The 25,796-nt window shown below is 42.4% G+C and overlaps 1 protein-coding gene and 1 long non-coding RNA gene across 2 annotated transcripts; both read right to left on the bottom strand.

Annotated features, from left to right (window-relative positions):
• Positions 1-3,043: 3,043 nt before the first annotated feature.
• LOC105381153 (peregrin) lies at positions 3,044-25,663 on the bottom strand. Its single transcript, XM_048626249.1, has 24 exons — positions 25,049-25,663; positions 24,615-24,854; positions 24,336-24,479; positions 23,809-24,004; positions 19,944-20,082; positions 16,559-16,667; positions 16,072-16,158; positions 15,661-15,780; positions 14,661-14,763; positions 14,256-14,352; positions 13,248-13,425; positions 11,794-11,957; positions 11,099-11,214; positions 10,442-10,575; positions 8,775-8,904; positions 8,021-8,119; positions 7,563-7,655; positions 6,249-6,360; positions 5,721-5,825; positions 5,223-5,324; positions 4,625-4,730; positions 4,191-4,291; positions 3,568-3,906; positions 3,044-3,191 (listed from the first exon to the last, which is right to left on the bottom strand). Exons 1-23 carry the CDS (start codon positions 25,496-25,498, stop codon positions 3,573-3,575), a joined length of 3,459 nt encoding a protein of 1,152 aa, XP_048482206.1. The 5' UTR covers positions 25,499-25,663; the 3' UTR covers positions 3,044-3,191; positions 3,568-3,572.
• Positions 21,360-22,889, bottom strand: LOC125489676. Its single transcript, XR_007267160.1, has 2 exons — positions 22,270-22,889; positions 21,360-21,715 (listed from the first exon to the last, which is right to left on the bottom strand). It is a non-coding gene; the product is annotated as an uncharacterized LOC125489676 (long non-coding RNA).
• Positions 25,664-25,796: the final 133 nt, after the last annotated feature.

The following is a 25,796-nucleotide window of genomic DNA, read 5'->3' as shown; positions in this document are numbered from 1 at the left end:
CATCGAGTTACCTCCACCACAGTCAGGCTCAATATCTCATGTTAGCTCTATAACTTTAACAACAAACGACGTACACAAATGCCTAAGCAATATTAACATTCACAAAGGACCAGGTTGTGATGGTATACCAGCTATATTTATACACAATTGCGCCCCTGCCTTAGTGCCACCTCTAACTTTAATATACAATAAATCGCTTCGTGAGCGTGTATTCCCTACTAAATGGAAAAAAGTATTTATTACTCCCATACCAAAAAAAGGTTCTAAAATTAAAATCGAACAATACAGGCCAATTTCCAAGTTAAATATCTTCAGTAAAATATTCGAAAAACTAGTTTACGACACACTGTATTTTACTGTTTCTAGTAGTTTACCGGCTGAACAGCACGGCTTCTTACGGGGACGCTCCACTCTTTCAAACCTCTCAGTTTTCTTGAGTTTTTTGCATGGAGCTATGGACAAGCAAAAACAGGTTGATGTGGTCTACACGGATTTCGAGAAGGCTTTCGATCGTGTGGACCACATCATCCTCATCCGGAAACTTGAACACCTAGGTATCCATGGAGATCTATTAAGATGGGTAGAATCATATCTAAATAATAGATCTCAAGCAGTAGCACTTGGAGGGTTCTGTTCAGACTTCATCAAGATTACTTCGGGTGTACCACAAGGGTCTCTCTTAGGGCCTCTGTTATACAATGTCTATCTATACGACATATATACTTGTTTTCATGACTCACGTTTTCTTATGTATGCTGACGATACAAAAAATTTCATTGATATTAGTAATATAAATGATGCTAATAAACTACAATCTGATTTAAATAGACTTAATGAATACTATGAACATAATAGAATAACCGTTAACTCAAAAAAATGTCAATTAATTACTTTCACTAGGAAAAATAAACCCTTAAACTTCTCTTATTCAATACAAGGACACCCTATAGAACGTACTAACATTGTCAGAGATTTAGGTGTACACTTTGATTCAAAATTAAATTTTAGTGAGCATATAGATTACATAACAAACAAGGCTTACAAGACACTAGGTTTTGTTATGCGCACTTGTCAACCTTTCCAAGATTTGGTTTCCATTAAATGTGTATATTATGCATACGTAAGAAGTATTTTAGAATACGCTAGCCCTATATGGTCACCACAATATATTAACCAATCTGAACAATTAGAACGAATACAAAAAAAGTTTATTAACTTCTTAAATTATAAATTTAAAAGAGGCTTTCGAGACTATGAAGATAGCTGCAAACACTACCATAGTCTCACTCTAAATAACCGCAGAAAACTAGCAGATATGTCCATGCTTTACGACCTCGTGCGCGGTCGCGGGGACCCGGCGCTGCTGGCGCAGCTCGGGCTGCTGGTACCCTCCTCCCGCACGCGCCACACGCAGCTTTTCCGCATCCCGTATCATCGCGTTAACTACACTCAAAACACTACTTTAACTCGTATAGCTAAGACATACAATAATATATTTTCTGATGTGGACCCCTTCATCTGTTCAAAGCTAACCTTCAAAAAAAGTATAATTGAGCATCTTAATGAACACTAGATCTATTTTTTGTGTCTTATCTTATTTAACTGACGCAAGAACTATGAACTGTACCGTATGATATAGTGTTGCTTTACATTGCTTTACACGACTGTACTGACTTAGATTAGAGTAAAGTAATTATATGTCCATACCTAGCGGTCTGTGCATTATCGCATGACGACCGATCCCAAGATATATTTTTTTATAATCGTAGGGCTAGGAATGTATGCATATAGATTAAATTATACAATTGAGAATTTAGCTCAAATTGTTGTTATTGAAACTTAACCAACCAAAGCCTAATCGTGGGCATCTTCTAATTGACCGTATAGCTATAAATACATACCTACACCCTTTGATATGTTTGTTGTTTATGCTATCAGCTGAATATCCTTATAACAGTTATCCATACATTATCCAGCAGTTTAATCACTGATCCCAAGACTTGCTAAATGTCAGTCGTAGGGCACTGTTATATACATACCTAACAGTTATACCTATAACATTTTTTTCTAGCAGTTTAACTACTGATCCCAAGATTCGCAAAATGGCAGTCGTAGGGCACTGTTATGTTTTTATTAAGTATATACTTATCAGTGATGGTCAAATAGGTATGAATGTTCTGAAGATTCTCAGCTGTGGCGGTCTTTTGTTCTTAATGTGATGTAAAATGTTATTATTTAAATGATTACAACCGATTACAACCTACTACTATTTATTTACTGTATGATAAATATATATCTTAATTCTATACGCCGGCCTCATCAAACCTAAACATCCTAATAAGTACATAGTATATAATTATATAATATTTTTTTTTTTGTTGGTACTTTATGTTGCTTCTGGGAACTACAAACTGCATACTACTACTTTAACTATTGTTACTTAATTATGTAAGTCGTTGTTATATTACTTATATGTTTTCTTTGTTCTCTTCATGTTTATAACCTTTATATTTAACTATGTCCTCTAGAAAGACGATGATTTAGGACTTTAAGCTTCTTTACTGTTTATTTTTTATACGTGGAAACCTGTAATTGGCTTTGTTATGTAACCCCTACTATAATGCACAAATGTACCTAGATATAAGCTGTTGGTTTTCCCATCAATAAATAAATAAATAAATAAATAAATAAATATATTAGTAGACATTGAGTTTCCATATTGTTTTCCTTTGCTATTATTATTTATATCAAGATTAAGATTTTCATCAAATTACTTATTCAGTTGCCAATAGGACAAATTCATTACTCATTACGAATTTTACAGCAAATCTAATTTGATTAGATACATTTTAAATTCATTCCTGCCCTGCAGGCTTTGGTATCATGCAAAAAATGTCATGAGAGTACCATGTTATATCATTAAATTTCTCAAGTAATACTGTGTGGTTCCGATATAGTGGTCACTCTATTATGACGAAAAACTAAGTTTCGGAGCGCTGCTGCGCGATCCACGACTATGTCGTTGTAAACGTGCCACGTTTGTCCGTTTTTCGTCAATATAGAGTAACCCTCCTGTGTCGGCACACAATTAGTCGCTGGACTCTGTGGTCTCCGGGGTCTGTATGTGCATCATGGAGAAGCTGCCAAAGCTGAACGCTCTGTTCCTCGGTCTTCTCGACCGGTATTGAAACCTGAAACGATGTTGTGGAATTAGTGTTACAAGATTTAGAGCTTGGCGATTGTAAAAAATATACTTACATATAAAAATAATAAAATGGCGAACAAACTAAAGGGGTTATTTGGCAGTGGACGAATCAAGTTTGCAGCAACCAAGGTGTAAGTGTTGTAACCAGTAGTGAAATTGAGGCACTTCATGTAGCCTACCATTTTCTTGCAATGACTAGAAAATCCCAGGTTGCAGGTTATGACAATAGGACCTAATAATAAAAACACAGGCGGTAACGTAGCTCTGCCATCCTGCAAGTACGTAAGTGAGCATACATAGCAAGCGGCGCAAGATGCGGTCGTCAAATGAATAGGAATAAAAAAAAATACTCTCATCCATACCTGTGTCATTTTTCCTCGCCGTCCACTTGCTTCCTAAACTGCATCGCGTCACCATACGCCTTCTTCACCGCTTTCCTCTCCGTGGCCTTTTTAGACTCTATCAGTTTCGCTTGATCGACGCTCTTATTGACGCCCAGGAGCTCCAGCTTGGCCGGGGGCAGCCATTGCCAAGTTCTTTTGACGTCGAAGAAGAGCACCAAGTAGAGTATCGGCTCGTGCGAGTGGTTCTTTTTTAAATTGAGCACGTCTTGAGGAGGCACGGGGAGCGGCACGCCGTTGTAGATGAAGCCTTTGGGGATTTTTGGGTCGATTATTAACGCCGGGTACCACGGGTAGCCTCTGTAGGGGTAAATTTTAACACATGATTTTTTGGGAAGCATGCACTATGTATAGAATTTTGGCACAAAGAAAAATAAGAAGAACTAATTTGATGGCAGCAGATTTTGGAATAGGCATAGATTGGACCTTGAGAGTAGTCAGTTTTATAAGTATACACTTTTGTACCGCCTTTAATTCATTCAAACATTGACGGTGGTAAGTTGACTGTACTCTCTCAAGGTGCAATCTACATAATCCCTCTGGCAAAATCCGTTTAAGGATTAAAGAAGGATAAACAATCCCACCTGCATTTAGCCCAAACTAGTTGCAGTGGCTCCAGGTCTTCATTCAGGTGCGCGGAGGCCTTCACCGGAGTCTTGGAAGAGGAGGAGCGAGTTCCGCGACCCTGGTAAACAAATAACAATGTGGATTACTCTTCGTGCCGAGTCAGAGGTAATGGGTAATAAAAATCCATACGTCTTTGATGCCATCTCTTCTATTTTACATAGTTAGTGCCCATATCAGAGAGCCTAGTGTAGGTTTTTCTTAATTTATTTTTTATGACAGGGAGCTAGTGCATTTACTACTCGTCTCTCCCGCGCATTACAAATTTGCGTTTACTCCCCACTATTTGAAATTTGAATTTAGTGTAAATACTCGTACACCGCATGCAGTACGTCACCGACACGCTAAATTGTCAAAAGTGTCCGCTAGAGGCGCCACTTTCTACACAACTCACCTTGACGGGCGTGGTGGGCGTCTCTGCGTCGGTGTCCCGGCGCCGCCGCCCGCGCCGCTCCTCGCGCGCCTCCACGTTTGAGTCTGCTGTGTCGTTCAGACTGGATCTGGAATATTACATGTGCTATGTTATTTATAGTTTGATTCCCGGGCAGGGAGGAAAATATATAGAACTAGCAAAAACTGGATGCTGCATTTCATCTCTGTGAAGGTTTACTACTTAATTAACTTAGATGACAACTGGCTTTGTCCTGCCCTGGATTTTCACTCCTTCGGACTCACCTCAACTCTCGAGCACGAGATATGTCGAGCCGACATAATTATCTTTTTGATTTACTTTTTGATAACTTTTGAAGCACCAAAAGTTGCTTATTGTTTAGATTTCTTATGATTTAGGTTTGACACCAGCTGTCATTCCATACATTGTGGAGTTGTCCAAACTGGCCTGTTATATTTCGATGACTGTAGTACGGGTAATGAGTGTATAATGTGCGAGTATAATTATAGTACAGTTATATGTGGTAATACTGACTTGTTGTAGACTGTACTACACATGAGTGTATAATGTGCTAGTATAAATATAGTCCATCAATACTGACTGTTCGCTGGAGCTGAGGTCGGTGGAGTGCGCGGAGCCAGCGTCGTCGTAGTGCGTGCACGACGAGCACGACTGCGACCACAGCGTGCTGCTCGAACTTGACCTGTAATACAGCGAAATAAGGGTTATAAACTGTTTCTATTTTCGTCCAAGCTCGTCGTCAAAGATCAGGAGAGAAGAAAAAATTGACTTTAGTCGGGCCGTATTTTATGGCAGATGGCGCTATGTAGCCGGTAATAGTAACTGCATGAATAAGGCCGAGGACAGACCGTTATGCGCTCTTTGGGAATGTATGCTGTTACCAACTAGTTTTAAGTCTTTTTTTGAAACGATGGCTCAGGAGTTTCTTGCCTCTGTTCTTTTCTAAAGACAAAGAGCCCCATATCCGAACGGAGAGTAGTTTGTAAAAAATTGACGTTCATCAGAAAATTACTTCAACTTCAGAAGATGGTGATGTTGATGATCATGATGATATGGTAAAATAATAAATATTACTTACCTAGACAAGGCTAGATCACTGTCAGAGCCCACTTCACCAGGCGGTCCTCGGTACTGTAGGAACGAGGCTGGCACGGGCGTCGAAATGGACTTGTCTTCTGCAGATCTGTCGGAAAGCAAATAATAGAATATCAATAAACTGGTTCACAATATGGTGAACAAAGCCTAGACGGTCTTGTGCTTGACACTGGCACGCTAAAAGGACATGGATTTTTTCATATACAAACGGTGAAATTAAAGAAAAATAAGCAAAGAAAATGTTACATTATCATATCGGAAAAAAATATATTAATTCGCAAAGTGTGGTTTACAAAGGGCATAAATACTAGGTTGTAGTATGCAGATACACCAAAGAAAGCTATATCCCATTCCATGGGGAAACACATCTGACAGCACCCTTATGACATTTGAATGAGGGTAATTTTTATTTGCGTCAGATGTCTTTCCCCGTGTTATGGGATATAATAACTCAGCTACCTTTCTACTTGTACCCATATACATATAGTATTTGTAAAAACCAGTAGATTACCTGAACAGAGCTTCCCCCTTCCCCTTCTTGTCGTGCTTGCGCGGGCGGCCTCGGCCCTTCTTCTTGGGCGACGGAGCGCGGCCCAGGCTGGCTGAGAGGGTCGGCAGACTCGCTGTTACATGATATACTTTAGTATTTTTATTTTATTTATTAGGGAAGACAAACATAAGTATATATGTCAGATATGTGGTAGACTCGCTGTTACATGGTATTCTTTAGTATACAGAAAGACAATTGACCGTGTGAATGGCAATTTGGCTTGGTCGCAAGTGAAAAGCAAATGGAGCTTAAAGAGACGATTTGTTTAATGTGTAGATGCACGGAGAAAATCTTAAAACTGTATAAATCTTGAAAGAAAGAAAGAAAGAAAGAAAATACATTTATTTCACACACACACGGAAACAACACAAAAATAAATAATAAAACAAATAATAAAGAGGTTTAAAGAAAGAAAAAATGAGCAAGGGTGTTGCTTCCCGGTGCAGAAACGGGTTCTAGCTCAGCTTGGTGCTATGATAAACCATAGCGCTGGTTTTCAGCTAGAACCCTGGGTGAAGTCACGGACTGACTTGACATAAAATATTTTAATCAATTGAGCACATAAAAAGTAAACAAATAAGAACTTTAGTTATAGATAGATACATATACATAAATTATATACTTATGATTATGAAGCGTCGAGAGCGCGAGCATAAAGTGGGTCACAGGGGAACGCGGACGGGCGGGGGGGGAAGGGAGCCGGCGGCGTGCCTCAGCCTGCGGCGGCGCGTCGAGCCATTTCAGTCTGAAAAAGTCGCCCACGGCTGGAGCACGTCCGTGCAGCTCACACCCCGCTCCCCGCGGCGCCCCGGAGCGCTCGCGGCGCCCGCGCAACCTGTTTCACACGCACACATAGCACACAGTAACGTAGTACTACGATGGTTTTGCGTGTTGGAATATCAAACCGGCTGGTTACATACGTTGATGAATTAAATTATTGTTCCTACAACAAAAACTATAAACCATGGTGAGTTATTAACTATTTACATTATTATTCTTAAATATATAAACTAGATACCTATTAAATTAAATCTTGAGGGTTGTGGAGAAACTGATAAGTACCGAGTGCTATCGACTAGTTATTGAATCCGGCATATTGATTATAAAACCAACAACGAATCTGCTAGGTTATGTACAAGAAAACAATAACAACTTTCACTGGACATAGGCATCTCCCAATAATTTTCATTTATTGCCGTGTACTTAATTTGGAAAGTCATTTCTAAAAACTGTACTATACAGGGTGTCGCAAAAAGGGTGTATATGATAAATTACCGTCAGCTCCGAAGCTCTTGGTTGCGGAGGTGGTGCTGAGCGTGGGCGAAAGCAGCAGCGTCGGCTTCTTGAGACCTCCGAGTAGACCAACGCCTGAAAAAAATACGAGTATAAGTATACATATATCGCAGCGTACTGCTAGTGCTGAGATAGTCAGCCAATCAGAAAATGTAATTATCATATTCGACTCTATAGTCCAACTATAAAGTCATGACAATAAAGAGCGATTTTGCTAAGACTTTTTATCATTATCAGTTATTTAGTTACATTTACATACATTTTAAAATAAAATACCGTTTAAGTATGGCTTTTTAACAGATTTGTCCTTAAATAAATATAATACGTCGATAAAATACAGTCTGTAACAATTAGTTAAAATCCACTTCCGTTTTTATGACTTTTTAGTTTTACTGTATGTACATACAGTAAAACTGTGAATCATCGCGCTCAATAGTTACCAGTCTTCGCCTCGGTCTTCTTGGGCGACTTTTCGGGCGTGGCGAGACTGCGCGACGCGCGCGGGGGCGCCGCGCATTCCGACCCTGACGTGGCCGTCTCTGTAATTAGATTAAATAATAATGATATACCTATCAATATATAACTACGAAGATTGATACTAAACTCACAATATTTATATCATGCAGGAAGGAAACGAAAGCTATATACAGATATAAGCGATACCTCTGTAGCACCAGAGCAAGTTGCAATATCGCTAGGTACTGAATTAGTATAGGGCTTGGTGAAAGTGAATAGCCATTTAAGCGCGCGAGATTGCAGCTTAAATAATAATAAATAATAAATATGTGGGGACATCTCACACACGGCCATCCGACCCCAAGCTAGGCAGAGCCTGTGTTATGGGTTTCGGACTGCTGATATATCTACACAAATACATAGATAGATAGATATTGAATATAAATATCAACACCCAAGACCCGAGTACAAATATCTGTCTTTAAACAAATATCTGCCCCAGCCGGGAATCGAACCCGGGACCTTCGGCATAGCAGTCAGGGCCACTAACCACTACGCCATTCGACCGTCAGCTTAGGTCTGAATTATGAAGTGTGAAATGACAGTAGGCCAGTCATCTACATAACAACCGTACCTCTACAAAAAATCTGAAAAGTACTAAGCTTCTTGGAGTAGCCTGCTGACCAGCGATCGATCATATTAGCTGTAGATAATCATATAAAACCTCCCAATCCATACCTTCTTTATCCCGCACAATGCTGGGCGTCTTCAGCTGCCTGGTGGGTCTGCCCCGCCGCCCGCGCCCGCGCCCCCGCCCGCGCCGCCACCACGCCCCGCGCGCCGGGGCCGCAGCCGGGGACTCTGAACGCTGTGTACAGAAACATAAGGGTGGTTTACGCATGAACGTTGTGTGCACGATATAAGGATGGTTTAGATGTAGATAGGACAGTAATGGTGCAGGATCGAATGCCTAATTCTGGGCACCTAAGTATTATTTAGAGTCCTTGTTCGTTTGTTGTCAATCAGAAATGTAAATGAATAATCCTCCTTCCTCTTTAGATTAGTAGGTAGAGGTACGAATTGGGAAGGTAGAACACTGGAGCTGGGCTAGAGTTGGTCACCGTGGTGAAAGGGTTAACTTAGCTAGTTAGATAAGTGGTGATTTATGTCGATTCTGAAGGCACTAATTTAAATTTTTATGCTGTTAAAACTTATTTTTTGTTCTTCTAATTTTATTGCCATTACATAACCTTAATTTTCTTTCTTTAAAATTCAACTTTAATTTTGTGTCCGTAAATGAATTTTTCGCTGGTAAGGGTCAATTCAGACGTACCACAACCACACCAAAGCCACAACCGGACCACAACCACGCCTTGTGGTCGGGCGTATATTTTGTATTGAAAATGAATAATCCAATTCACACGTGCCACATTTTGCCGTTGTTATCGACCACCTGTATAATACGACCACATCGCAACCACATCGCGTCGGCAACGCCGCCACGCGGCGGCGGCACCGCGGCCACCTCCTCTCCCTATTAACTGCATACAAACACGTGGTTACCACATCATAACGACAGCGACGACACAACCACATTGTCATTTTGTCGCTGTCACAACGAAACTGCAAAAAGCCGCTGCCACACTATTCACACGTAATCACAGCTTGACCACATTATGTCGCTGCGACGTGGTGTGGTTGTGGTACGTGTGAATTGACGCTAAAATGTATAGTTTGACAGCTCTGAAATTAGAATTTGCGCCTTCAGGATCAACGGCAGTATATTTTGACTGTGGGTGATGTCTTACCTTCGGCTTGTCGTCATCATCATCCTCTGCGGCGGCGGGTTCAACGGCGGCGCGCGACGGGGCGCTCCGAGCGCTTCACTTCCGACGGTGTCGGTGACACTAGACCTGCGCTAGAGATGGTCACCGAGGTCAAAGGGTTAGCCTGTAAGGGCCAGTTTGTTGATCCGTACTTATCTTAACCATTGGTGAAAAATGCCAACCTAACCTAAGTTACAAAACAACCAAATATCAAAAGGTTAAAGAAGACCACGGATCAAAAAACCGATCCTAAGCGCCTGACTTCTCCTGAGGATGATATCTTACCGGCGGCTTGTCGTCGTCATCTGCTGTTAAACAGCCTTAGCGTGTAGGTAGCCTGGGCTAGTGTTTGTCACCGTCGTGAAAGGGTTAGTGCCAATTTCTCCATTGGCGGTTATCTAACCGACAGGGATTGATTTATAAATTAAACGTCATCTCCATATAAAATTTATGACAGATGTGTCAAAAGTTAACCACTACTCCCTGGTTATGCTCTAACCGAGAATGGCGAAATTGGCTCTTAGTCAGTCAGATAAGTAGTCCAGTCAGTCGCTGACTTCCCCAATGATGATGTCTTACCTTCGGCTTGTCGTCATCATCATCGTCAGCGGCGGCGGCGGGTTCAACAGCCGCTCGCGAGGGGGCGCGGCGCACGCTGCGCGCCTCCGACACGCCGCGGTCCACATTCTCCGAGCGCTTCACCTCCGACGGACCTGTGACGAGAATATTTGTTAAATATTTATACTCGTACATAATATGAGCCCCCGTAGACAATAGCCCAGGCTGTAATCATCCACTGCTGGATATATGCCTCTACACAGAAGCGCTACATCACTCTATCGTCGGCCTTCCTCATCCACATACCCAGCGATATGCTAGCCAGCTTGTGGTCTCCACTCTAGAACTCGTTCTGAGCTCTGGGCATGTATTATTTAGAAACTTTGTTGGTTTATCGTCGACACGATAAGAAGAAGTGATAAGACCGCCTTTTGTACCTTTCGTATTAGAATAATAGCTTCAATATTGCAGACAGCGGCGGCGTCACTGAACTCTTTTAGAGTAATTTGATATCACTGGAACTTTTGCATCGCTCGCGACTGTATACTGGTATCTTTTAGTGATTATAAGAAATCTTTTGTACCTTTGTATTATGATAAAATCCATAGTAGTGTCCTGTTTTTTTGTAGGTACAAATACAGAATATCCATCTATCTATCTATCTAGGGGTATACTGACTGGCGGCGTGGTCGGGCTCGGCGGGGCTGGCGGGGGGGGCGCCCGCGAGCGCCGCCAGGTCGCGTCTCGCTGCTCGGAATATCCAAGCGCAGGCGTTGCGCATCTTCACTGCTGCCCTGCAGAGGAACATAAACGGAATCTTAGTACATAAATACACGTAAAATTAGTTAAAAGTAGTTAGTAATATATTTAGTTCTTCCTGTTTCCAAATTATTATTTTTTGCACCTTTCTACTTGTTTTCTTGTACCGCCTGTAGGGTGCCTGGTAGAAAACGCTTTTAGAATTAAGTCCACCTTTTGTACACTTATTTTATATTTGTGCAATAAAGTATTAAATAATAATAATAAAAAGGTTAAATGCTGCGAAATATCATCATAGACTTATAAAACAGGTGGTTAGCGCGGTTATGCATCTGTTATTGGAGTCTGTGCGTAGCGAGGGCGCTAATAGCCCGAGAGACTTTATTACACGAGATGCAGTGCGCCACACGTTCACTTAACTACATACACGTAGTACTGAAACACCAGCGCAGTCTCCTTTGAGCTAGGCAAAGGTGCCGCATTAGCTGAGTCCACACCGTTTTTACAACGTCAGCATATCTATATTATAATTTTGATGTGTTTACGTTTCTTTCTTCATTAATTGATCAATATTGCTGCCTGCGTCAAATATAATGTCTTCCATTCTCACTTACTTGTAGAACACGGTGGAGGCGTCGTTGTACGCGAGGCAGTTGTCGATCATGAGCCGGAAGTCGGCCTCCACGTCGTCGACGCTGCGGTACTCGCCGCGCTCGAGCCGCGCCGCCATCGTGCTCAGGTCCATCGGGGATTTTACTATCGTGCTGTAGTCTGGCACCTGACAAGTAAAATATTGCTATGTAAAAATAAATAAATAAATATAAATATGTGGGGACACGGCCATCCGACCCCAAGCTAGGCAGAACCTGTGTTATGGGTGTCGGACACCTGATATATCTACAAAAATACATAGATAGATACATAATAAATATAAATATCAACACCCAAGACCCAAGTACAAATATCTGTCTTTTCACAAATATCTGCCCCAGCCGGGAATCGAACCCGGGATCTTCGGCATAGCAGTCAGGGTCACTAACCACTACACCATTCAGCCGTCAAATGTGAGTAAAAGTTCGCGACCTATCACGTGCTTACAAATATAGAGTGAAAAGTTAGTGATGCTTGCGAGCCTAAAAGAATAGTCAAAAGAGAGGGAGAAATAAAATATAGTGATAATTTTTGCACAAAGGGTGTACCAAAACTGTACACTGTAAAGTTAGCCAGGCTCTGCAGCGAGGCAGCCAGTAACACATATTATAACTTTCTATGGGCGACCGTAATTTCATATATTGTACTGGCTACGATATCCTGGCTGCTTAGGTTCGCCAAAAATATCAATGACATCCCTCCGACTCAGCAGCCGCAGGAATTTCCTTAAGGCTGCCCACTCCGGCACCGTGATTACCGCTAGCAGACAATGTTGTGCATTCCAAGCCCATCCTCACCTGAGACGCATCCACGGGCTCCCCAAATATATCAGTGACATCCCTCTGCCGCAGCAGCCTCAACAGCTTCCTCAAGGCGGCTCGCTCCGGCTGCAGCGCGTGCGTCACGCAGCGCTCCCACGCGCGCGTGTGCTCCGCCTTCAGGCGAGAGCGTTTGGACCAGCTCCAGGGTAGGATGGCGACTAGTGTAGCATGAGCTAGGCTATTATAGGCATACGAAGATCGACTCCACCACTAAACATACAAAGCCACCACTTACCTGTGACGCATCCACAGTTTCCAACAGGAGCTGCAGGAGCTTCCTTAAGGTCGCGCGCTCAAACTGCAACGCATGTGCCATCATCTAAAATCTAGGCAATACTAAGAGTATATTCAGATGACAAGCGCTCAACGTTATCAAAACGCGCGTTGTGCGCTTGTTTCTGAACGTACTCTAACAAATCCTATCCTCGCCTGCGAAGCATCCACAGGCTCCCCAAATATATCAGTGACATCCCTCTGCCTCAGAAACCTCAGTAGCTGCCGTAAAGCCGCCGAACCGGCTGCAACGCATGTGCCTTACCTGGGCAATTTTATATATTCCAAAACCAACTATAGACAGTCACAAAGCCCATCCTCACCTGCGAAGCATCCACAGGCTCCCCAAATATGTCAGTGACATCCCTCTGCCTCAGCAGCCTCAATAGCTTCCTCAAGGCGGCTCGCTCCGGCTGCAGCGCGTGCGTCACGCAGCGCTCCCACGCGCGCGTGTGCTCCGCCTTCAGCCGCTCGCGTTTTCGCACCAGCTCGCATAGGAGACTGTGGAAGAGTTAGATTATGGAATTAAAAAAAAAACACGCACTCACGCCTTGTACTAATGTACTCCCTTGCGGGGTAGGCAGAGGTGCATTGCTGCACCCACTTTTCGCCAGAGTGTTATGTTAGTCCCAATGTAATAGGGGGCGGGCCTATTGCCATTTTACGGGCACATCCAAGACCCGAGAACAAATATCTGTGTTTAAACAAATATCTGCCCCAGCCGGGAATCGAACCCGGGACCATCGGCTCAGTAGTCAGGAATTATAGATGGAAAAAATCGTTTCCGCTAAGCGCGAGATAAACTTACTTATACGGGGATGTTGTAAAAATGTAATATGGATGTTGGTTTCGGCTTAGTATACCCATACTAAGCCGAAACCTGCAACATGTTATACAGGCTAAGCTGTAATTTCTCCATTGTCGGTTAGATCGTAACCAGGGAAAGGTTGATCAATTATATGTCATCTCAATATAAAATTCTTGACAGATGGGTCATAAGTCAGGCAATAATCCCTGGCTATGCTCTAACCCACTATGGCGAAATTAGCACAAAACCTACCTTCTTTTTTGAAGCCGGTTAAATACGTAATTAGGTGTAAGCATGATGGTATCAAGGCACTCTGGCAATCATAGATGATGGATGACGAAGACATAGTGTAGTTGGGGTGATTGGGAAAATTTAGAGGCATTTGGTTATAGTGAGGAATCATGATTTAAATACTAAGAGAAACGCGATAGAAAGCTAAGTAGGAATAGCTAGTACCTACTGGTAAATGACAAATAGGCTGACGTTGATGACTGCTTATTACAATGGTCATATTGGTCCTTACCGTGCCCTCTCCAGGTCCTGTCGTATTCTCTGCCAGTACTTGAGCTGGTTGCAGAGTTCGCGCACGTTCACAGTGCCGTCTTGAATGCCTCGGGTGCCTGAATGGAACAAAAACATTTAAATATATAAGTTATGTAGTACTGGATTAATTTTTCAATATTTAATTTGTTTATTATTTAGATTGGTCGCAGTAGATTTAATTTGCATAACGGGCTAGTTACGAAGGTTTCATTTTCTTTGTAAGTGCAATATTTCAGTGTCTTTCTCTGCTAAACCTATCAGGTAACACCTCACAGCTTCTCCTATTATGGAGATGATTGGTCTACCATGATTATTATAACTACCATTTCATAATAATATTAAATCCTTTTCTATACACCATCTTTGACCAAAATGTACCACTTACCATGACTGGTTGAGGAAGTCTGCAGCCGGCGTAGCAGCGGCACCCCGTTGCGGCTGTGTCGCTTCAGAGTCCAGTAGGCCAGCAGTCTCTTCATCAGCTGGGCCTAGAAGATTTAAAGGCATTTATAAGCACAATTTTATATTATTATTATTTCTACATAAATTTTGTACATAGTAAAGTCGAGCACTTCGCTTCACGACCTCTTCCAGATTAGAAGCTTCTTGGTAAATACAACGGCCTGTTGGACCGACGACCTTAGACAGGTGGTCGGTATAGTGGCTGGATGAGGACCAGGACAGAGAGTTGTGGCGCTCCTCGGAAAAGGCTTATAACCAGGAGTGGACGATTACGGGCTATGGTGATGGTAAATCACTATCACTAGATAGTGTAAAGCAAAGTGGGTCATGTGTATGTCTGTCTGTATGTAGATAAGTATATTTTTTATAACAGATAGAGTGACCTAATAGGAAGGTTAGTATGCACTTAGAAAACCTTTAAGGGCGAAGGGAAGCTTGCGGGAAAACCTAGTAATAAAATAAGTCTATTAAATAAAAAAGAAAGAAAATACATTTATTTCACACACACACGGTAACAACACAAAAATAAATAATAAAACAAATAATAAAAAAAGGTAAAGGAAAATGAGCAAGGGTGTTGCTTCCCGGTGCAGAAACGGGTTCTAGCTCAGCTTGGTGCTATGATAAACCATAGCGCTGGTTTTCAGCTAGAACCCTGGGTGAAGTCACGGACTGACTTGACATAAAATATTATTCAAAAGTAAACAAATAAGAACTATAGTTATAGATACTTATACATAAATTATATTAATTATAGTTATAGATACTTATACATAAATAAACTGTAAGTGTATACATTAGCCGGTGCGGGCCCATCTCCCGCTAGCGGGGCTATAGAAACTTGATGGGCTATAGAACTTGATGGTAAATACAAAATAATAGATCAAAATATCACATAATTAAGTCCAATAAAAGTGGTATACCTTAGCGGGCGCAGGTCCGTCGCCGGCGAGTGGCGCGATCTCGGCGACGCGGTGCGCGGGCAGCGTGGGCACCAGCACCACCGGCGACCACGTGCGTTTGAGGGCTAGCACTCGACGGGCCTGAGGGGAATGAATGAGGGGTTTAAAGAAAGTGTTGGTGTTTTGGGTTTGTGTTGCAAGTTGGTTGAAAATAAATACGGCGGTATACTATACTAACTGCCACATTTTATACCGTCTTACTGTACAATTGTACATAATGCATAAGATTAGAGCAGAAAAAAGTTTTTCAAGTAAAAGGGACATAAGGTTTTCCACAGCGCTAAATATCTGTTTCATGCGTGTAAATTTTTTGTGGTAAGATCGTTACTTTAGACTTCTTTGTTTATAAATATCGCAATATTTTGTTAGTACCTGTTTAATTTTGTCTCTGCCCTTTTGCCGGATGATGGAGAGGTCTGCCGACTTAACATCGCCCTCGGATTCCAGAGCTTTTCTTTCCTGAGTAAATAAGAATACAGATTTACACATAACTATGTACTCATAAACTTTAAAAAAGTCTGCAAAACTATGCCGGCAGTATGGGAGTAAATTGATTTTACTTCTTCTAAGTGTGTCGGTGACAAACACCAGAGCTAGACTAGGATTTATACATGGTTAAAGGAATAGAATGACTTTATTATTATTATTATTTAATTCTTTATTGCAAAAATATAAAAAAAAATATGTACAAAAGGTGGGCTTAATGCTAAGAGCATTTATTGGTCACCATAAATAGTAAATTATACAAAAAAACTTATAGGCGGCCATGTCGCTAAGAGCGATCTCTTACAGGACTGCTGCATATTCCTCGGTGCCGATTCTGAAGCTAGCTACTAATTCTAAAGCTGCTTATGTTTACCTGCAGTACATGCGAGGGCGTATGCGCATCACAGTACGCCATCTTGGCCACCTGCACGGGCTGGCTGGGGTCGCGCCCGCCGCCCGCCGCCTCCATCTTCATGTATAGACTGCAATAGAAACATATTACATTAATAAGATAAGATATTCATCATTTGTACATAAAAAACAAGGCCAAAGTCACAAAAAACTTAATCTAACACATATGTACAAATGGCGGTCTTACCGCTTAAAGCGATTTCTTTCATACAATCTTTGGGTGGAAGGATATTTCGATGCAAAGGGTTAAGTGTATCAAGAATAAAGAATATACCATTAATATTCACACTTGCTCCAACATAACCACATTACTTATCTACTACATAGAAATTACAGTTCCATACAGGTTATTTGACCATAGCAGGCATTTTAGGTCCCCTTGGTGTTAAGACGGGGCGATTCCATTGTTGCTCAGTAGCTATTCATCTATTGCGGCCTTGAAGCTCAGTCGTGCATGAGTATACTACTGGGGATCGATTCAGAATCATTAGGGTTAGCGACGTCAGTCTTCTATTGCTGTTTATACATTATGTTCAAAGAACTTGCGCCACACAATTTTTGAACTTAATACATGGTGTTACGGTATACTAAGCCGATAGGGGGTAACTCAGAGGGTAATTGTGTAATTATGAACAACTTTTGAAGGTGGAAAAAGGGATGAACTAGGAAACAGATAAGTAAACGAAATGCCGCTGAAGTGAAAATTCGTCACGTGACTTTTTTACCACGAAAAAGCATTTTTTTAGTGTATTTCCTAAAGTTGTCCAGCTTGAACCGCTGGCCCACGAGTGTACTAGCAATGGACAGTGCAGCGGGGGCCATTCACCGGGCTGCGCTGCTTGCACACCATGAGTGTACTTGCAATGGACACGTAACCCGTTTTCTAAACTACTTACCTGTAGCTTCCGACGACTTGGTCATAAACTACAGGCACTAAACCTTCAGTCAGACAGCAGTCTGACATCAGGGATCCATGGAGCAGTGGATCTAGCCGCTCCAGCGTATAGCCACAGTACTCACAAGGAGAGTCGCCTCGGGGTGGTGAGACCCTGATGTCCTGACAGGTGCCGGAGCTGTTGACTAGCAATGGACAGTGCTATGGGGGCACTCACCCGGCCTGCTGCGCGCAGGTCACGTGGAAGGCGGTGTAGCAGGACGTCTTGTGGCACTGGATGCACGCGCCGGCGCCGCGCTGCTTGCACACCATGCACTGCAGCTTGTAGCGCGCGGGGGGGATCATCTCCACGAGTGTACTATTCTATTCTATTCTCTGTGGGGGTGTAAGTACCTGCACCTGGCTCTCTCGAATGGAACCTTTGTGCATATCCCCAAGGTCTAAACTGCCTTCCTAAGCTTGGACCATTTCCACACCACGCTGGTCCACTGCGGGTTGGTGGGTTCACATATCTAGATGAGCTAAAGGTGACATGCACCAAAGTGGGGTTCCGCTCATCTCGCATAATCTTTATTGACCAAAACTCATTTCGCATAACTCGTATGGTCTAAACTTTTTTGGCCGAACCATCACTTTGCCAAGACTTATGTGGCATAAGGCTCGTTTCGTCTAAAACTCTTTAGGCACAATCTTTAAACACCTAAGTTTCGTTTGCTCAAATTTATGTTCGTCTATACCTATGTATAATCTTGTTTCTCGTAATGTTACCTTAATAAATAATATATTAAGTACGTAGTAAATGCACAAATTGTGGTATTTTTCTCCTACATCCCGAAAATCACGATATTGTATGATCAAAAAATCGAAAGTTAACGACCAATATAATTATTACAAACCCCATTAGATCGAAACCTAAAAATAGGTGCGACGACGAGCAAAGCGAGGAGGAGCGTGTTAGGTGCACATGTTCATCAAAACCAAAGCGGAGCGCAGCGAAGCGGAGCGGAGCGTTTTCCAAACAGCGGAAACAATACAAGGCACCAGTTTGCGCTATGTAGGGAGACGCTCCGTCAAAGTTAAAGCCAAACGAATATTATTACTTTGTATATACCTAATAAACCTATGCCATAGCATTATTAGGCTATTCAAGATTTGGCCATACCATTATTAGGCTAAACAATGTTATGCGAAATAACTTTTTACTAAACAAGATTTATACCATACGATTTTCGGCGTAACGAGACTTTGACCAAACGTTACTATGCAATACGAGATTAGGCAAATAAATCTTATGCCAAAAAAGGTAGAACCACCAAAGTGTTAAATCTAGATTTAATAGGTATTTTGGTGCAAGTCGCAATAAATCTAGATATGCAGGTTTCCTCACGCTGTTTTCTTTAGCCGTAAGAGTGATGGTGTACATTGTACCGCTGGTGCAATCTCCACGAGTGTACTAGCAATGGACAGTGCGTCGGGGCCACTCACCCGGCCTGCTGCGCGCAGGTGACGTGGAAGGCGGTGTAGCAGGACGTCTTGTGGCACTGGATGCACGCGCCGGCGCCGCGCTGCTTGCACACCATGCACTGCAGCTTGTAGCGCGCGGGGGGGATCATCTCCACGAGTGTACTAGCAATGGACACGTAACCCGTTTTCTAAACTACTTATAGTGCCACAAACTTATCTGTTCCGGTGACAGCTCACGTAAATGTCTAATATTTCTTCATTCTATAAGATTTTAAGTTTTCCAGTAGTGTTTTATACGCTCTTGTGGTTTTAATAAACCCATCCAATCAATATCAATATATAATTCATTAGTAAGTAATGAGATATGGATCAATATAGTTCGCTCTCACCGGAACAGATAAGTTTGTGGCACTGTACCTGTAGCTCCCGACGACTTGGTCATAAACTACAGGCACTATACCTTCAGACAGCAGTCTGACATCAGGGATCCATGGAGCAGTGGATCTAGCCGCTGCAGCGTATAGCCACAGGACTCACAAGGAGAGTCGCCTCGGGGTGGTGAGACCCCTCCCTGATGCCGGAGCTGTTGATGGCACGCTCACTTCCCGTACTCCGTCACGTGACTTTTTTACCACGAAAAAGCATTTTTTTTGTGTATTTCCAAAAGTTGTCCAGCTTGAACCGCTGGTCCACGATTGCACTCGCAATGACGCATTGACGACCGAATGGCGTAGTGGTTAGTGACCCTGACTACTGAGCCGAAGGTCCCGGGTTCGATTCCCGGCTGGGGCAGATATTTGTTTAAACACAGATATTTGTTCTCGGGTCTTGATATTTATATTTAGTATCTATCTATCTATGTATTTGTGTAGATATATCAGCTGTCCGACACCCATAACACAGGTTCTGCCTAGCTTGGGGTCGGATGGCCGTGTGTGAGATGTCCCCACATTATTTATTTAATGGACAGTGCGTTGGGGTCACTCACCCGGCCTGCTGCGCGCAGGTCACGTGGAAGGCGGTGTAGCAGGACGTCTTGTGGCACTGGATGCACGCGCCGGCGCCGCGCTGCTTGCACACCATGCACTGCAGCTTGTAGCGCGCGGGGGGGATCATCTCCATTGAGTCTGAGAGCAATGGATGGTGAAATGTTTGAGAGGAAAAAATGAGCAAAGTGATGGGATTTGGAGATACGGTTGCAGAAGGAATGCGGGTTCAAACTGAACAGCACGCGTAGCACAGTATGGCGGTGACAAGATATAAATGACAGCTAGTTGCAACAAATTGTGTGATACCAGTTGTCCTCACAAACGCTAACATGGCCAACACGAAATAATCACTACAAGATGTGAGTTACAATTTTGACAGCGAGATTGGAAGATTTGTCTTATTTCCTAACATGGGTGTACCAATTTATCCACACATGTCTCAGTTTGACATTTGTTTAGGTAGCATTATATCACTCAAGTTCGAAGGTGGTGATAACATGTGATACAAATAATTATTTGTTTAGTTTTTGTTAATTTCATCCTTGCTCTACAAGAAGAGATGCAGGAAAGGAAAATTACTATAATACTTATAGGGAGGATGATCCGGGACTCTAATAACCCGTTGAAAATGCTTTAAAAACAACATTTGTCAAAACACACATCCTCTTTTTTATTTGAGTAAAATTATACATTAAGTATATTACTTATATGTAGCGGTGTTAGCTCAGACGGGTAAGCGCCCGCCCCTCACGGAAGAAATGTGGATTCAAATCCTGTCGCTCACATGTGCTAAGAAGTTAGATAGATAGACATTAATTTGTTCCACTTAAACATTTGTACAGTTAAATTAAGAGGCGAAATGTGTGTGTTGAAGCAGACCAAAAGGGAAGCAACTCAGCGCATATGTTTGCCCTTAGGAACAAACCACAGATTTTCAGTTGTCTCCCATACTTATACTTTAAGTTTGCCTATTCACGTCAAAGTATGCAGGTAATGAAGTGGCTAATTGAATAGTTTGAATGCTAAATATAGAGTTCACGAAATGTAAATCATATAAACTGTACATTGAATACATCCGGCACACCGGGCAGTCAGCGACTCATTCTAATCCTTCACCACAGCGACAAACCCTAGTCAGGCTTTATGATTTATCAACAACATGTGAACAACACACTAACTGAGATGAAGTGGCTAGTTGAATAGTTTGAATGCTAAATGTGGAGTTCATGAAGTGTAAATCATATAAACTGTACATTGAATACATCCGGCACACCGGGTAGTCAGCGACTAATCCTTTCACTACAGTGACAAACCCTAGTCAAGCTTTATTATTTATCAACTACACACTAACTATAAAAAAATAAGTGGGTATGCTAGCATGTACAACTAAATTAAACGGTTATAAAAATATAATATTTTCTTTAGGTAAGTAAAACATTTATTAAACTTTTAATTAATAAATTATAAAAAGTATACTATTTCACACACCATAAAAGCATATTAGGTATTCTTAGTTATCAACTATCACAATAATCAGTCTGAACTTGGCTTATATCAGTCATCAAATGGGTCTCATAGTATGTATGCCGAGTTCTTCAACTTTTTCAGTTCGGTGGCGCTCGGGTTCATTGTATCACCACAAGGTTGCTGATGTCATCTGACCGTCTTCAGGTGGTTTCTGCCAACAAGAGCTCTCCAACCGTGTCTAGGCCATCAATTTCTGACCGGTTTTGACCATCTTCCGTCTTGCCTACAAGCCAATTTCAATGTTCTGTAACAATCAAAAATGTTTCATTAGATTTTAGTTATACTTATTACTTATGAACTGTCCGGTGATATGCCACAAGCAACGAGGTGACGCTTGAGCACGTCTTTGTAGCGCAGGTACTGCCCGCCACGGTTCCGTTTCCCGCGACTGAGCTCTGAGTAGAGCACGGCTTTAGGTAGTCTGCAGTCTTCCATACGCCTGACGTGTCCACACCATCTGAGCTACTGTGCTCAGTGTGACAGGGTGTTCAAGACGAAGTTCGGACTTGCCAGCCACATAAGAGCACATAACAGAGTGTAGCAAGAGTCACTGTTGCCGGATACGACGAAGAGGACATCATCATCATCATCACTTATGAACTAAGATTATGACTCCTATTGTCATCTTCATCATCATCATAACCCATCACGTACCCACTGCTGGGGTACAGGTTTCCTTCCTATGAAGGAAGGGTTTAGGCCTAGCCAACCAAGTAGTGCCATGTGAAAAAAGTTTTTTGAGTTGTTTTGTGTGCATATGCCCAACTATAATAACATGTCACGGGTACTGGCACTTACCTTCTTTTTTTTCCTTCCATTGATTATATAAATATTATTCAGTCAGGCCGTGGGACATGCATCGAAGATGATATTCTGCTGTGCCCGTCAGGATCCTGCCCGGGCTTTTTTCTCAAGGCCTTCTAGCTCCTGGGTCCGGGTAGACAGTGGGTGGGTCATCAGTCAGGTGGCATGCTGTTTTGTTCTTCGTCTCAGGGATCCGTTGCATCGACGGCTGCCGATAGCAGGAATCTGAGCGTGCTTGGTCGGGAGCAAGCTTGGTCGTATATCATTTGATGAGACGATGTCCAAGAAACTCAATAAAGTAGTTTAATGAGCCAATATGAATCCATGGGGTAGCGCAATGCAAAGTAATATTACCAAAACATTACACTCGAAACTCTCGAAAGCACCAAACAGTCAAAATTTTCTTCAAGTTTGACGTTTGGTGACATTTTAATTGTCAAAAAACCATAGACAATACAAACAAAAACCAAAAAATAACATTTGAAAAACCTATTTGCACAGAGCAGAAAAGTTACAGTGTCACTGGGACTAATGCCCAATCACGCAAATAAAATGAGTCCCATGTACACCCTATGCTAACATTTAAGACTGATATCAAAAAGTGACACAATTTAATCAGTCACTTCACATGTTGTCTTATTATGGCCACAGGTGATGTTTATTTGGAGGTTTTTGAAACGGGTGGCCACAGATTCGTAAAAATCTGATCGGCTTTGCCAAGTCTTATCCGCTCGCTTTTTGAAAGCGATAGTAGGTTCTAAACTCAAATATATAACAGTCGTGTAAGGGTAAAACAACCCTGATTTACCAGGTCATTATGTATGTAGTAAGTTGTAAACTTTTCGTAGTTTTCAACATCACAGAACACTAAATTGCAACTTCACTTAGGGTACTTTATAATTTCGTCTAAATCTTTCAACACACAAAATAAAACTTTAAAATTTCACACAGAAGTGAAGCTTCATGCTTGTATGTTATGATGAAAGACCGCTTAGCGCTCATAGTAATTACGAGAGGGGTGGGGTTGTTAGCGCATGGGGAATGTGCAAATTACGCACAGCTGCCTTTTGTTTTAGGCTATTGCAGTTTACCATGTGTGTGTTATTATTATTAGTAAGCGCAGCACCTGGACTTAATCAACGATTTACGACATGTACTTAGAATATGTATATGTAGATTTACTTAACTACAATCGATAGTAGTCACTATCCAAGTATTTATTATAAGCAATGTTCAAGCCCACAGGCCTCAGCTGGCTAGATAATGCTCTGTAGTGTTTTATATTGGGCACTGGAGGTAAACTAGCTAAAAATCTTCAAGTTTGCTCAATTTACTGAGGGCCTGTTTCGAAATGTCTAAATAGGGCTGCCTGTTGGATACATACTGTCACTGTTTAAAACAAGCATCTATTTTATTCCATACGTAGCCATTAACCAGACATTGTAAAACAGGACCTTAACATAACATTCCTTTTTTATTTATAAAACAAATCAAAACTTGAGACTTGAAACCAAACTGCAATTTTCCACTCACCAATAGGCTCCAGAAACACCGTATTAGCGAACCGCACCTCCGGTATCCACAGCGCACACACGACGTGCGCCCAGCTGCCCTGGTCCGTCTGCTTGAAGGCTCCCCCGGTGTTGGGGCAGAGAACGCAGCTCACCAGCCGCGAAGGCGACTGCAGGCAGCGCCGGCAGAGCCACTGGCCTTCGGGGATGTAGGGGACCTGGGGTGGTAGGGCAGTTTTAGGGTAGGGTGCTTGGTTGTGAATAGTGTTTTGTTTGTAATCAATAAACAACAGGTTAAACTATGATATTGCTAAATTATTCTCAAGTAACATAGATTTTTAAAAGATCTTGTTATGTTCAGAATCATTTATCATAAGATTAAATTCAGAGAATGTGCTTTTCGCAATACACCGGCAGTGAATGAGCAGCATAGGACAAACCAATGGCATAGGGCTATTTTAACCCTCAAAGGGATCTAAATTCCTTCCTTAATGTTTATAGTCTGTAGTGCCTATATTAGGTTTATCCATAATAACATAACAAACTCACCCCATAGCAATCTTGATGCACAGCCAGGTTGCACATGTCACAGAACAGGATGACATTAGTGTTCTGACACTCGCCGTCCATGCAGATGCAGCAAACTGCATCCTCGTCCACCGTGGCCGCCGTCTGCTGCCCGTTTTGTGTGGCCTGGTGATGAATGAGATACTTTTAATGCTTGTACATTAGTAGAGTTAGGAAATGTGGTCAGGCATTTTCAAGAAGAAGATATTATTATATCTCATCATCTCCCATCCTGCCCTATCCATATATTTCAAAAGTTACCTGGAAATAAGATTCCTTCTCCAGTCTATCCATAAGCAGCTCCAAGGTATCAACCGACACCGGTTGCAGGCCTTGCTTGGTCCGCTGCTTGTTGATGAGTCCAAGCCACGCCGTGTCCTCCTCATCCACATCATACTCTACTTCTCCATCCAGCTCTTCAGCTGACTTCTCTATGAAGCGGATGTAGGCATTCGGACGGGGTGGGGCATCACTCACTCTCTCATTGTAATCTTCTATTAGCTGCAAAATTTAAACTTATTAGTGATTTTATAGCATAATAAGCCATTAAATGCTTGAATGTGGACTCTAATAACACAAACATCATTGAGTGGAAACTATTTATGACTATTATTCATTCCAAACCTTCCATCAAAAACACAACTGATCATTATATTATTGGCCTACATTTTCAACATAAACATAGTTAAACCTACCTTGAAACTAGCCTCCGGCAACTTGACATGGGGTTCAGGAGGCGGCTCCACAAACGGCAGTGGCTTTTCCAACTCAGAATTCTTCTTCTGCCACTCTTCCAACGACATCACGGTCAATGGCTGATCGATAGAGATCCTACTGATTTTGCCGTCTATTTCGAACTGGACTACTTTCTGCGCCTCCGCGAAGGTTAGGGCCTCTTTAGGGGGGCTCTGTAGCGCGATGTCGCCGGTGGGGGCGGCGGGGCGAGAGCGCCGGTTCTTCCGGTTGTGGGCGACCTGCGGCGTGGCCGGCGTCGGGTTGTCGTGGTCATAGTTCTGCAAGTGGTACTGCAGCCCGCAAAGACTCTTGTACACCTTGTCACACTTCTCTAGAGGACACTGGTACGGCGGTGGCCGGTTTTGCCGCAGCTTCTTGCAAAACTCCAGCACGTCGAAGTCCAAGCCCATGGTTTGGCGTTATTTGAAGGGCCTGCTTACAGAAAGCTCAACATCATGGCACAGTTGTCCGGATTGAGTAAAGTGTAAAGTAAATGGGCAAATCGTAATAAAATATCAACAATACAATGGAAATCGAATGAAGTATAAAATCGAGTTTTTTGGCATTTGGCTTGGTCTATGGAATGGATGGATGGTTGTCTATGGTTCTTCCTTTTTTCCATAAAGCCGCGTACAGACCGGCCCAACGAAGGCCAACGAACGGATTTCGTTAGCCTTCGTTGCTGCAATCTGCCCTGTATTATGTCTG

This window comes from Plutella xylostella, chromosome 16, assembly GCF_932276165.1.
Source record: "Plutella xylostella chromosome 16, ilPluXylo3.1, whole genome shotgun sequence".
Taxonomy (NCBI): Eukaryota; Metazoa; Arthropoda; class Insecta; order Lepidoptera; family Plutellidae; genus Plutella; species Plutella xylostella.
The sequence above is the reverse complement of the archived record's forward strand: the minus strand, read 5'-3'. Positions and strand labels throughout refer to the sequence as shown.